Source organism: Quercus lobata, chromosome 1, assembly GCF_001633185.2.
Source record: "Quercus lobata isolate SW786 chromosome 1, ValleyOak3.0 Primary Assembly, whole genome shotgun sequence".
Classification (NCBI taxonomy): domain Eukaryota; kingdom Viridiplantae; phylum Streptophyta; class Magnoliopsida; order Fagales; family Fagaceae; genus Quercus; species Quercus lobata.
This window is the reverse complement of record NC_044904.1, coordinates 21,478,618-21,490,760: the sequence shown is the minus strand read 5'-3', so window position 1 is coordinate 21,490,760 and position 12,143 is coordinate 21,478,618. Positions and strand designations below refer to the sequence as shown.

The 12,143-nt window shown below is 36.6% G+C and overlaps 1 protein-coding gene across 2 annotated transcripts; it reads right to left on the bottom strand.

Moving 5' to 3' along the window:
• Positions 1 to 5,604: 5,604 nt before the first annotated feature.
• On the bottom strand, positions 5,605 to 11,139 carry LOC115983094 (E3 ubiquitin-protein ligase WAV3). 2 transcript variants are annotated; one of them, XM_031105771.1, is made up of 2 exons: positions 10,573 to 11,139; positions 5,605 to 8,025 (listed from the first exon to the last, which is right to left on the bottom strand). In XM_031105771.1, exons 1-2 carry the CDS (start codon positions 10,786 to 10,788, stop codon positions 6,085 to 6,087), a joined length of 2,157 nt encoding a protein of 718 aa, XP_030961631.1. In that variant the 5' UTR covers positions 10,789 to 11,139; the 3' UTR covers positions 5,605 to 6,084. The 2 variants fall into 2 exon arrangements, with proteins under 2 accessions (XP_030961631.1, XP_030961632.1); XM_031105772.1 differs by having other exon boundaries at positions 5,611 to 8,022.
• Positions 11,140 to 12,143: the final 1,004 nt, after the last annotated feature.

Genomic DNA, 12,143 nt, shown 5'->3' with positions numbered 1-12,143 from the left:
CTTGAAATGTGTGAAAGCATTACGCATGGTTTAATTTACTTGAATTTTTCATAAGTGATATAAGTTTATCTTTTACATTGTTCTACATTGTTTGTGTTGGAGACTTTTGGCTTAGGTTTTGGTGTATGTATATTACTTTTTTATGATTGCTAAGTTACTAAATTATCATAAATAATTTTTTTAGGAATGACTTCAAGTGAAAACAATGGTAGCTCCAATCCATCTATCACACCCATTGGCAACCATCAATCTCCAATGATGGTAGATGAAGATAATACAACTCCCTGTTCAACTCCATTGGATAGGCCAGAAGATGCCCAGGCCCAACCTAACAATGAGATAACTGAGGAACGAGGGAGGTTGAAATCAGTTGTGTGGAATCATTTTAAGAAAAGGAAAGTTGATGTGAAAGACAAAGCTGAGTGCAACTATTGTACGAGATTGCTTGTAGGGGGTTCTAAAAATGGTACTAAACACTTGCATGACCACTTAAAAATATGTCCTAAAAAAAGTGTAAGGACATTAGGGATATGAAACAAAAAATTTTGGTGAGGGATCAACATAACATGGACTCAATGGCAGGTGTGAATGCTTATCATTTTGATCAAGATGAATCAAGAAAAGAACTCACACGTATGATCATCTTGCATGAGTATCCCCTTTCTATAGTTGATCATATTGGCTTTAGAAGATATTCAACTTCTCTTCAACCATTGTTCAAGATGGTTTGTAGGAACACAATCAAGAAGGACATTATGAGCATCTATGATCATGAAAGGGAGAAATCAATGCATGAAATAGAAAAGAATCGAAGTAGAATTGCTATTACCACTGATATGTGGACTTCACAAAACAAAAAGCGAGGGTTTATGGTTGTAACAACACTCCATTGAAGCGAGGGTTTATGGTTGTAACAGTACACTCCATTGATGATTTATGGAGATTACAAAGCTGAGTTATGAGGTACATTTTTTTAAGTATATATTCATTTTATTATTTAAATTTTTTTCAAATATTGTATGAACTTATTTCACTGTTAGTTATAATAATTTAAATTTCTTATTTTAGGTTTATTTATGTGCCATCTCCACATACAAAAGAAGTGTTTTCTGATGTCCTTTTACAAACTTTGTTGGAATGGAACATTGATAGGAAGTTATCGACTATGACAGTGGACAATTGCAGTACCAATGATGCAGTTATAAATATTATACTAGACAAGCTTCAATGTAGTACCCTTGTTATGCGTGGATCAATGTTGCATATGCGTTGTGCAACACATGTTCTTAATTTGATTGTTCAGGATGGTTTGAATGTTATTGGATCATGCATTGAGAAGGTTCGTGAGAGTGTGGGATTTTGGACTGGATCAACAAAAAGAAGGCAACGGTTTACAGATACGGCTCGACAATTACATGTTGAATGTACCAAAGAACTAGCCCTTGATTGTAAGACTCGCTGGAACTCTACCTATCTTATGCTTTCTACTGCTATAGAGTATCGAGATGTCTTTTTTCGATTGAGCCAAAGGGAGTCATCTTATAAGTGCATTCCAAAAGAGGAAGAATGGGAGATTGGCAAGTAGTATATGTGAGAGATTGGCATTGTTTTACAAGGTTACAGAGCTATTCTCAGGTACCTCATATCCTACAGCTAATCTTTTTTTTCCTAAGGTGTGTGAAATAAAAATTGCTTTGAATTCTTGGTTCACAAGCCCAAGTGATATAATTAGGAGTATGGCATTTAAAATGTTAGAAAAATTTGACTGTTATTGGAATGTGATTCATGGTGTTATGGCTGTGGCAACCATTTTAGATCTAAGATATAAGATTGAATTGTTGGAATATTATTTTCCTCTTATTTATGGTGATGAAGCTGAAAATGAAATTCAAAGAGTTAGAGATACTTGTTATGAAATGATTCGTGACTATACTTCTAGGAGAATGGGTAGAGAAGGTACTCGTGGCACTTGTGTAAGTGAGGATCCACAAGTTGATGACTCCCTTATGGACTTTGAAAGATATCTTAGTCAGGAAAAAAAGGGTGGGAATATTAAATTGGAGTTGGAGCATTACCTTGAGGATGATCTAATGCCAAGAACTTTGGAGTTTGATATTTTGGCATGGTGGAAATCTAATGGGCCTAAGTATCCTACTTTGCAATGTATTGCAAGGGATATCTTAGCCATTCCAGTGTCAATTGTTGCTTCAGAATCAGCATTTAGCACAAGTGGTAGGCTGCTAAGTCCACATCGCAGTAAACTTCATGCAAAGACCATGGAGGCATTGATGTGTGTTCAAAATTGGTTATGGGTTGAAATCAAAGGTAATCAAATTTACTAGTTAATCTATTTAATGATTTATGTTGCTGCATTCTTCACTGTATTTTTCAAATTTTTGATTGAATTTGTTTTACTTTTTTTAGGCCTTTCGTCTGTTGTAGATGGAATTGAAGCTAATACATTCCAAAACATCCTTGATGATTCTGATGATGAAGAAGAAAGTGGTGTCACTACATTGGGAGAAAGCGAAACTTATTCTTAAAGAACTAGTCAATTTTTATTTGTTATAAGACAATGTTTATTTTTTTATGTTTATTTTGTTAAAGAACTAGTCAATTATCCTTGATGATTCTATTCATGCAAAGACAATATTTATTTTGTTATAAGAAATTTGGAATTATGTTGTTACGTATTAGACTATTTAAATACTTGGTTTATTTAAATGCTTGGATTTTAAAACATTTTGTTTTGTTGTGATTTATATTATTGTACCAAAAAATTTATTTATATATATAAAATTGTATTAGGGGCGGGGCGGGGCGGGTCCCCGCGGGGCCTCAAGGGGCGGGGATGGGGCAAGGTAGTTTTCCCCGCACCCCAGGGAGGGGCGAGGCGGGGACGGGAAAGGGCAACAACCATGCGGGGTGGGGACGAAGATCCCATCCTCCGGCCCCGCCCCGCCCCATTGCCATCCCTAGTTTGGATACTGCTTATTTTGCTGAAAACTAAAAACTAAAAACTAAAAACACTGTAGTAAAATAATTTTTAAATATATGAATAGTGCCTTGGAACTTATTTTTAATGAAAGTTTTGTTGAAAAAAGAGGTTTGTGTGTCCCGTGAATAGTACACAGAACCCACTAGAAAAGCAAAAAAAGCTAGTGCACGTTCTCAAAAAAAAAAAAGAAAAAAAAAAAAGGAAAACGCTGAAACGCAAACGCTAGGTCTGTTTCAGCTGTACCCAAACTGATACTAAATTTAAAAAGAAAAAAAAAATTAAAACATGAATTTGGTATTATTCTATATAAAATATATATATATATATATATTTTTACTGAAGAAGGTATTTCACATCGCATAAAAAAAAATAAAAATTATTTTAAGATCAAATAAACACAACAATTTACCTTAACAAGTTTTTATAGTCCAAACATTTTTTCAAGTCAGCTTCAGCTTCAACACGAATATTGCTTCGAATAATTTCGTGCAACACAATGACTAATACTTCCTTGGGCAAGTGGTCTTTACTCTGATGTTGATTTTTCTATTGAGAATTTTATACATAATTGATTCAAAAATAATAATTTAATTAATGTAGGGATATTGGGCCCGAGAGTCTGTCATTTGTTTGTGTTATAGATTTAGGGCCCAATCCGAAGACACGGGTTTGTCCAAGGACGTGAAATCTTTGTTAAGCAAGGTTGTATTAGTGAATAAAGGTCAACTTCGACCACTATGGCTCAAGGGATGGGCCGAGGATAAATTCAGCCTCGGCTAACCAGGGCCGAGGTTTAAAAAGGTTGTTTGTCACTCAGGAGTAATATTCCAAAAAGTCTTGTCGGTAGTGATAACATAAGCATTGTTAGAGTGGTTATCAGAAGGATGCCCTAAAATATCTAAAGAGAAAGCAGCTACCACCACATTAAATGCACTGCAGCTAACACCCTGGCCGCATTAATGTGGAGGTGATACCTGAACAGTGTATTTCAGCCTTACAGCTATTACATGAACACTTATGAAAGGGATAGATGGGGCAAGTATCAACACCGACCGACTAGGATGCACATGGAAGAGGGAGAAGAGAAGGAAGGAGAGTATATAAAGAAAGGAGAGAAAACAAGAGAAGAGAGAGAAAATTCACAAGAAAAAATACTGTAGCATCTAAGAACTAAACTTGAGATCAATACATAAGATCAGACCTCCTCGGATCTTTTCAAGGACGATTTTTCTTCAATACGAGCCTCTTTTCTTTTCATTCTCCTATGATCTGAATCCATTTTTGTGTTTGTTTGATCCACTAAAACCCAGTATCCAAACTCATTCTCTACAAATTTATTGTTTTGGGTTTTTTGGGCCTACGTCCATCCATGTAGTGGGCTAGGAATTCAAATCTGGTCCTTACAATTAATTTCAACACTTTTACAAATACAATTTCATATTTGTTTAAATAAACAACTTAACATGAAGCCTGTATTAATTAATAACAAATTTTATTAAACTTATCAATACGTAATCCAATATGATCTTTAAATTAAGAAATTTATCATTCAAAAACTAAACTTCACAATCTCTAATCAAACAATCTAACAACCAAATTTGAAAAACTAAAGTTTAAAATTTAAAATAATTTTTACTTACTTCTGCTACTATAAAAGTCTTTGACCACTTGCGGGTTGGTTATCTTGAACCACAACATTTACACCCATCATGTAGCTTCTCAAATTTGTTTCATGATTCCATCAATATCGGGATATGCTTGCTTGGTTATTCCTTGATGGACAAGGAATATATTACTCTTTTTTTTTTTTAAACAAGAAAGAGCAATTTTTTTTTATAGTAAAGAATTGACTTTTCTTTTACACTAAGGAATAGACTTTATTTTTATATCAATTAAAACAAAGATAACCAAGCTAATTTTCCTACTTCATAAAAATAAAAATAAAAATAAATAAACCCTAATAATTACCAAATCTTTTCTAAAAAAAATGAAAAAAAATGAAAAAAAATAACCCTAATAATTAACCAAATCTTAATAGAAATTTGAAGTAATTGGTTGTTGGCGTTTAAATTCTTTTGAAACTAACCTGAAAATTATGCTGCATGCAACGGGCAGTGCCCTAAGATTCTTGGCGTACTTAATGAACAGAGAAGCTATTCTAAGATTGTGGGATGTATCTAATATATCTAAACTCCGGATCAAGCTCTTCATTTGACATTGGCATCATTATGCTTGATCATAAACTTGTTTTCTAGTTATGCTGCGAACACTCGAGATACCAGGGTCCTTGACTGAAATTCTGAATTTGACCAGCCATACTTTTTTTAATAATTCGATAATTGAGAAAGTAGGGATTTAAACCCTATACTTTCCATTCAAAACACCAGAAGGTACCGGTCCAAGACTTGACCGCCATATCAATTACGCTCCATTTTATTTTATTTATTCAATTAAAAAATCAAACTTTTTAAGGAAACCTCATTTTTGTGAGGTCTAATAATGGTGAAACTGAGGCTCTGAAACTACATTCAGAGCAAACAAGCCATGGGTTTCTGGATGAATGTCGACTACTTCAAGCTGACACCATTCAAAAGTAGAGAAAATGCTAGAAAATCTCAAATCTTTGCCAATTCTAATAATCAGAAGTTGTGAATAGAATTAGGAGCAGATATGTCATACATATATTTAAGTGAAAATTTTCACCCCAAGTATCCCCACAATTACAAGGCTATACCCCCTCTCTTAAGACCAAAAATAAAAACAAAAACAAAAACTAAGGGAAAATTTTCTCTATGTACATCTTCTCAGAACCACACTTGATAAACCTTAGATCCCACTTTTCCCTTTTCACTATTTTTCTAAGCCCCAATTATCTTAACTTCCCCCCAATTCTTATTCATTTACATGGCAAAACAAGGAATATTTCCACCATGTTAATTAAAAACACCCAAAACTTCTCTCTCCAATTATACCCCACTTCCCAAAACCACAATAAGGAAAATGATAATAATAATAACAAAGAAACAAAAAGGTCTGGATATAGAAAATATGTAGGAGAGGATAATTTCCTAAGACAAATCCAACAATTACCGTGGCCGTGATCGGGCAGGAAATGACTGAGCAGGCCGGAGGGTTCGTTGAGGCGCTGGGTTTCCAAATATCATGGTCTGAGACCGCGTCACCATGTCTACCATTGATGGGGTTTGGTAAGCTTGCACAAGGCTTGTACTATCTGTGGAATCACCTCGTGCAGTTGCCCTCTGCCATGAGTGCGAGCTCAATCCTGATAGAACATAAGCCCTTCCAGATGCCTCATATACCTGACGGTTTGCCATCCTTTCTTGCATCTCTTTCAACTCAGCACAAAGTGCAACACACAACCGGTCACCAGCACGTGCGGAGGGAGTCTCAGATAATACCCTATGACAGCTCTCCAGAGCGGAGACTGCGCCAACTAGATCACCACGTTCAGCTGAAACTCTAGCTTCAGCCATTGCCTCTGCAGCATGCAGCCTGTTTCGCTGCCTGTCCACTTCCATGGACACAACCAGTTCTCCAGTGACTTCAGGTCTCTGAATCTTTACTTCCCTGTCTTCTTCCATAGTCAACATTTCTTTTGTAACTGGGTCTTTATAAGCACATCTAAATTTTAGAAGTGTCATATCATCATTGGAACAACCAACTGGAATATTGATTGTCACCAAAAAGTTCCTCTCCTCTTCAGCATACATGTCTCCAACATCAATAAAGCCTATTCTTCTATCTGACAGTGTGCTGGTTCGGTAACTTCCTGCCTTTATTGAACTGAGTTCCAAATTTGGGTGAACACACTGTACTCTGACTTGTAGCTCTTGCACTACCACACTCAGGAGGCCCCCAATGCATTGTGCAAATGCATCCTGAATTACACCCTCGGCTTCTATGAAAGAAAATGTCCCCCCAGAAATCTCAGAGATTGAATGCATTGATGCAGCATCGTGGTCAGCACCAAATCCAAATGCATGCACTGGAATTTGCAAGCCTTCACCATTATTACGACGGGTTGAGATTGGTAGAAGTGATTGGTAGCGTGTTTGAGCATGGCTCCCCACAGGACCACCGACAGTATATGTATCCTGCCCATCAGATAAAAGTATAATACTGCAAACCGGGTTCTTCCACTTGCGGTCTACCAACACCTTTGCACCTTTCTTTAGGCCTTCAGCAATGTTTGTCCCACAGTTTGAAATTAGAGAATTGACAGCCTGTAATGCCTGCTGCCGTCCAGTATCAGTCATTTGACGAAGCGGAAAGAGGCGGCGGGCTGTAGACGAGAAAGCAATTACAGACAGCCGGTCAGAGGGGCCAAGGTTCTCTATTACAAAGCCCATGGCTCGTTTCAGCAAAGCAAGCTTGGTACCTGCCATGCTGCCACTGACATCAAGCACAGTGACAAGGTCAACTGGAGCACGAGAATTTTGAGGTACTGGTGGCGATTCAGTCAGGTTTCTGTTGCTATCTTGTCTTTCAATTGTAACCGGAGCCTTCAGCTGGATTAGTACGTTGAAATTATCATGAGAGGCTGACCTAGGAACAGCAGAAACTTCTGTATATGTTTTGATATCTATTGTTCCAGTAGAATTTTTATCAAAAGCTTCGTTAGCAGATGTGGTTTTCTCAGCAATCTCAGGTTGGTGATCCAAAACTTCATCATCATCAAAGACAACTGGCTCAGGGGCATGAAATATTGAAGAAATCTGCCGACTTGCATCTAACCGAGGAGAAGGGAGACGTCGTAGAACAGTCATCCAAGCATCATCTTGAGGCCAACCTACAGGGTTGATTCTTGACCTTCCGTGGGAAAGATCAGATGCTGGGCTTTGAAAGGGAATTTCTTTCCATTTTGCTCGGCAAATTGGGCAAACTTGGTTCCCATGTTTTACATTCGAGGTAATACAGTGAAAGTGGAAAGAATGGGAGCATTCTGCAGTGAATATGGCATGACCCTGGCCTGGTTTCATGGTGGCCAGGCATATTGCACAAGTCTTCTGCAGTTTAGAAATGCAAGCTGGTGAGAACGAATGATCCCACTGACATATATAAGATTCTAAATAGCAACTAATTAAAAACATACATGCAAAATAAAAAATGATGAAATTGTGGCAACATAAATTGATGTGGAAGCCATCCATTGAAGACACTTCATACAATCTCTCCCCCCCCCCCCCCACACACACACAAAAAATAAAAATAAAAACACACACACACACACACACACACATCAAAGAAATGGGACGAGGGGGAAGTCCAACTGCCAGAGAAAGGCAGGATCTCAGGCAAACTCATAAAATCCTAGAGGAAGTGCAAATCACTCTTTGTCATTAAAAGAAAAGTTTACTATGATGCCAACATAATAGACAGAAGTATTTAGACTATAGACAAATCTATGAAATTATTTACTTTCTTTAAAAAATAAATAAATAAATAAATAAACCCTCTACAATGATGGTTATAGGATATGAGTTGAATAAAAAACATAATTATTTGCAAATGTCCGTACCTCTAAATGCTCTCTTAGTTGAGAATCCCAGTTTTTGTATTTGGTGTTGCAGTTCAAATAGCTTTTAAGTCAATGCATAACTATTTATCTCAGAGTTCATCAACAACAGTAGAGAAATTATATTTTACAATACTAAAGTGGAAAAAAAAGGAACCACTTGATTTTGACAGGCATTATCAATTTTTGTAAGAAACCTAAAATTTCAGAGCTAAAATACTCATTATAACATCAGAGCATAACAATTAACAAAAAAGATAGCCCCAGCGCCAGCTTCAAATGTCACTTTTTTTTGGGGGGGGGGGGGGGGGGGCGGTGCAGGGGGTTGTGTGTGTGGAGTTTTTATGGATTTTTTATTATTATTATTATCAGTGGACTAACTGAAAATTTTCAAGCATCCTTGTTTAATGAAGACTGAAGGTTCAAGAGAACTATTATGCATGTGAATTTGTTGTGTAAATTTTACAATGCGTTTTTCATTAACTAGATCTTTTCTGGTATGTGAACTTCTGAAGATTAACAGCGTTTGGAGGACTAACTCCAAAATCATATTTTACAAAATTAAGAGCCAGCATTATCAAAGTTAAGTTCAAATGGGAAAATGTAACGCATCTAGGTTAAGGGCTCAGATCCAAATCCACTTATTTTAGATTCGTCACTCTGAAAACCACCAAATTTTAATGTTAACTATTTCTGGATATATGTGAAATTGCCAAAGCTCACTGTGACACTAATTTGTCTGATACTGACCCTTTCTGTCCCAATGCAGGTCCACTATTGAGACCAGTGCATAAAAAGATTAAATAGAAGACAACATATCTATACCATATGATATATGCCAATCTCGAGAATTTCTTTTTTAAAAACAACTTATTCACAGACACTGTATGACCCTTTAGTAAATCAGCTAAGCAACAAGAAAAAGAAGTCAATGTTAGGTAGTCAAAACATTGGGGATGACATAATTGGTTTTTAACAACAATCAAGGAGGTGACTTTTTAAAAAGTAAGAATAATCAAACAATTCTCAACCCTTTAATTTTTCCCCTGGTTGAAATGCTGAAACTAATGATGAAGCTTTCAAGGCAATATAGCAAAAGAAGTAAAAGGAAAAATAAAAATAAATAAAAAAGCCCATCAAAAGAAGAGTAAATGATGATTTTCTCTAGCATTACTATTTAAATTTTTTTTTTTTTTTTTTAATTTCTTCAACCACCCCTTTTTCCTTTGTTGAAGCTTATTTGCAGGAAAGCTCACAATCAACGGTCCACAGGCTTTTCTAGAATTGGCATCAAAAGGAGAGAGAGAGAGAGAGAGAGAGAGAGAGAGGTTTTTTGTGTGATTGTGGCATAGACACAGTGCAGTTGCTGACCAGACAAAGCACTTCCTTTGAAGAGAGGTTTGAAAAGGAAAGAAATAGTGCATTGTATTAGTGTATTTCCTTTTCTAATAAGCCAAACAAACACGGTCCTCTCAAAGGGACTACTCCACTTTATCCAACCCCACAACCCTCAATACCGCTTGAAAACAACATGACAACCAACACCCACCTCCACAATACGCACGTACATCATCACATTATGACCCCCATCCCCCACCACCACTTGAATTCACTGACTGCGACACCAACAATTTCTTATCATTAAAAAACTCACACAAACACACATATTCTTGATACCAACAAATAAGACCCCGGTATTAACTATGACCAATACTATTACATAAATCAAATCAACTATTTGCATCCAAAAAAAGAAAAAAAAAAGTTATAACCAAAATAATCCAGAGGTTCAATCAGAATCTACAATAGATATTTTTTTTAAGAGCCAAGAAAACAGTAAACCACCCAACAAAACAACATTAAAAAATAAATAAAAATAAATTAAAAAAACACCTAAACTAAACTAATCTCATAAACAAATCTAAACATCCCTTAATATAATCAAAACCAACTTGCAAAGATTCATAATAAGAAACAACCCTTTAAAGAAAACCTCAAAACATGTTATATAGTATTGGGTCTAACGTAAAATGCAAACCTTTGAAGAAGATTTGGATCCGGTAAAAGACAAGCGGAGCCCCGAAGAGGAAGGAGTAGGTGTGGTCGGACGACGGTTGGAGCCATGGCCTGTGGAGAGAGAAACGGAGTCGGAGAGTCTAGCGGTGGATGAGGAGGAATCCTCTAGAGTTTGAGGAACGAAGAGGCATGTGTTCATGCCAAGAGCTAGCTTCACTTTCCTCCATTTGCTTCCCATTATTATTGTTTCTCTTTCTATGAGATCTTATCTAATATTATCGTGGAGATTCAGTGTTAAAAATCAGATCTTTGAGCAGTGACCCATGATAAAGTTTCAATATTCAAAGTGGGTTATGGCCTAAGATTTCAGAGATTCTAAACTCACCATTGAAGATGCTATAAAAGGTGTTTTGAGATTATAGGCTTTGGGAGAGAGAAGATGGGTTTTGGTTTGGTTTGGTTTTTGACTTTTTTTGGTTAGGAGAAGGATGTGAGAGGCCTAATAAAGTAAGATAAGAGGATGAGAGTAGTCAGAGGAGAGAGCAAAGTTAAGGCTTTTTAATTTATGAGGGTGAGAGAATTGAGGAGGTGGTAGAAGCGGAATGGAACAAGTAATGTAGTTGTATTACATTACACTACACGTCGCTGTTGAACAAGGAAAAGTTTTCTCTTACGGTCTTTTGCTTGTGCCCACTTTCTTTTTCCAACTTTCTAATTGCCATTGGGATTTTTGTATTACACGACATCCGGTATACATTTTAGCTTGTGACTAGTCTCTAAATTCCCAATCCATCATATTACGGATGCAACCAGAATTTTGTAGCCTACTGCTCTTTTGTCCCTTTATATTTTCATATAGTATAAAAAAATATAAAAGTTGTGGCATTCTCATGGTGTCCAAGTCACCCAGTAAACCGGCCTACATACTGCACCTAATCAGATCTAAATCGCCTGCTGTCTGAATCGATAACTCTGAAGGTCGGCGGCAAATCCTTACCCTCAAAATCCAACATTGGCGGGTCAATTGGTGGGTTTGCTCCTCCAAAACCTAAGCCGCCTAACTCGACCATGAAAACCAACATATCCAACGAGTTTCAAGTGTTTTCCCACAATAAATTAGTGGAGATCCAGCGAGATCTTCACTTGATCTGACGAGATCTCACTAGATCAAGTGAGAACTTTCCCGGATCTGGCGAGATTTCATCGGATCTGAGCATATATTTTCTGTTGCTTCACCGTTGCCGGTTTCAACCGAATAGATTACCACCTGACGTGTAATCCGACTAGCTCGATCCAACTCCCTCATTGGTTGGTGGCAAGTCTAAAATTTCTCCACCCGATTTGGTCGGGTCAGTTGCAATTTGGCACAAACTTGACTCGTATGATGCAGTATTACCATTGGTTTTGTGCATTTTGTAGATGGATCTACACAAATTACTTGGCAAATATATATAAATTTGTATTACTTATTCTTCTTTATTTTTTTCCCCCTAATTAAATCATTAATCTTTGTATTTTAGGGCTACAACACTAGGTTTTTTGGATAATGATTTTTTTTCATTTTCAAACATTACAACATGTAAAATGAGTTGC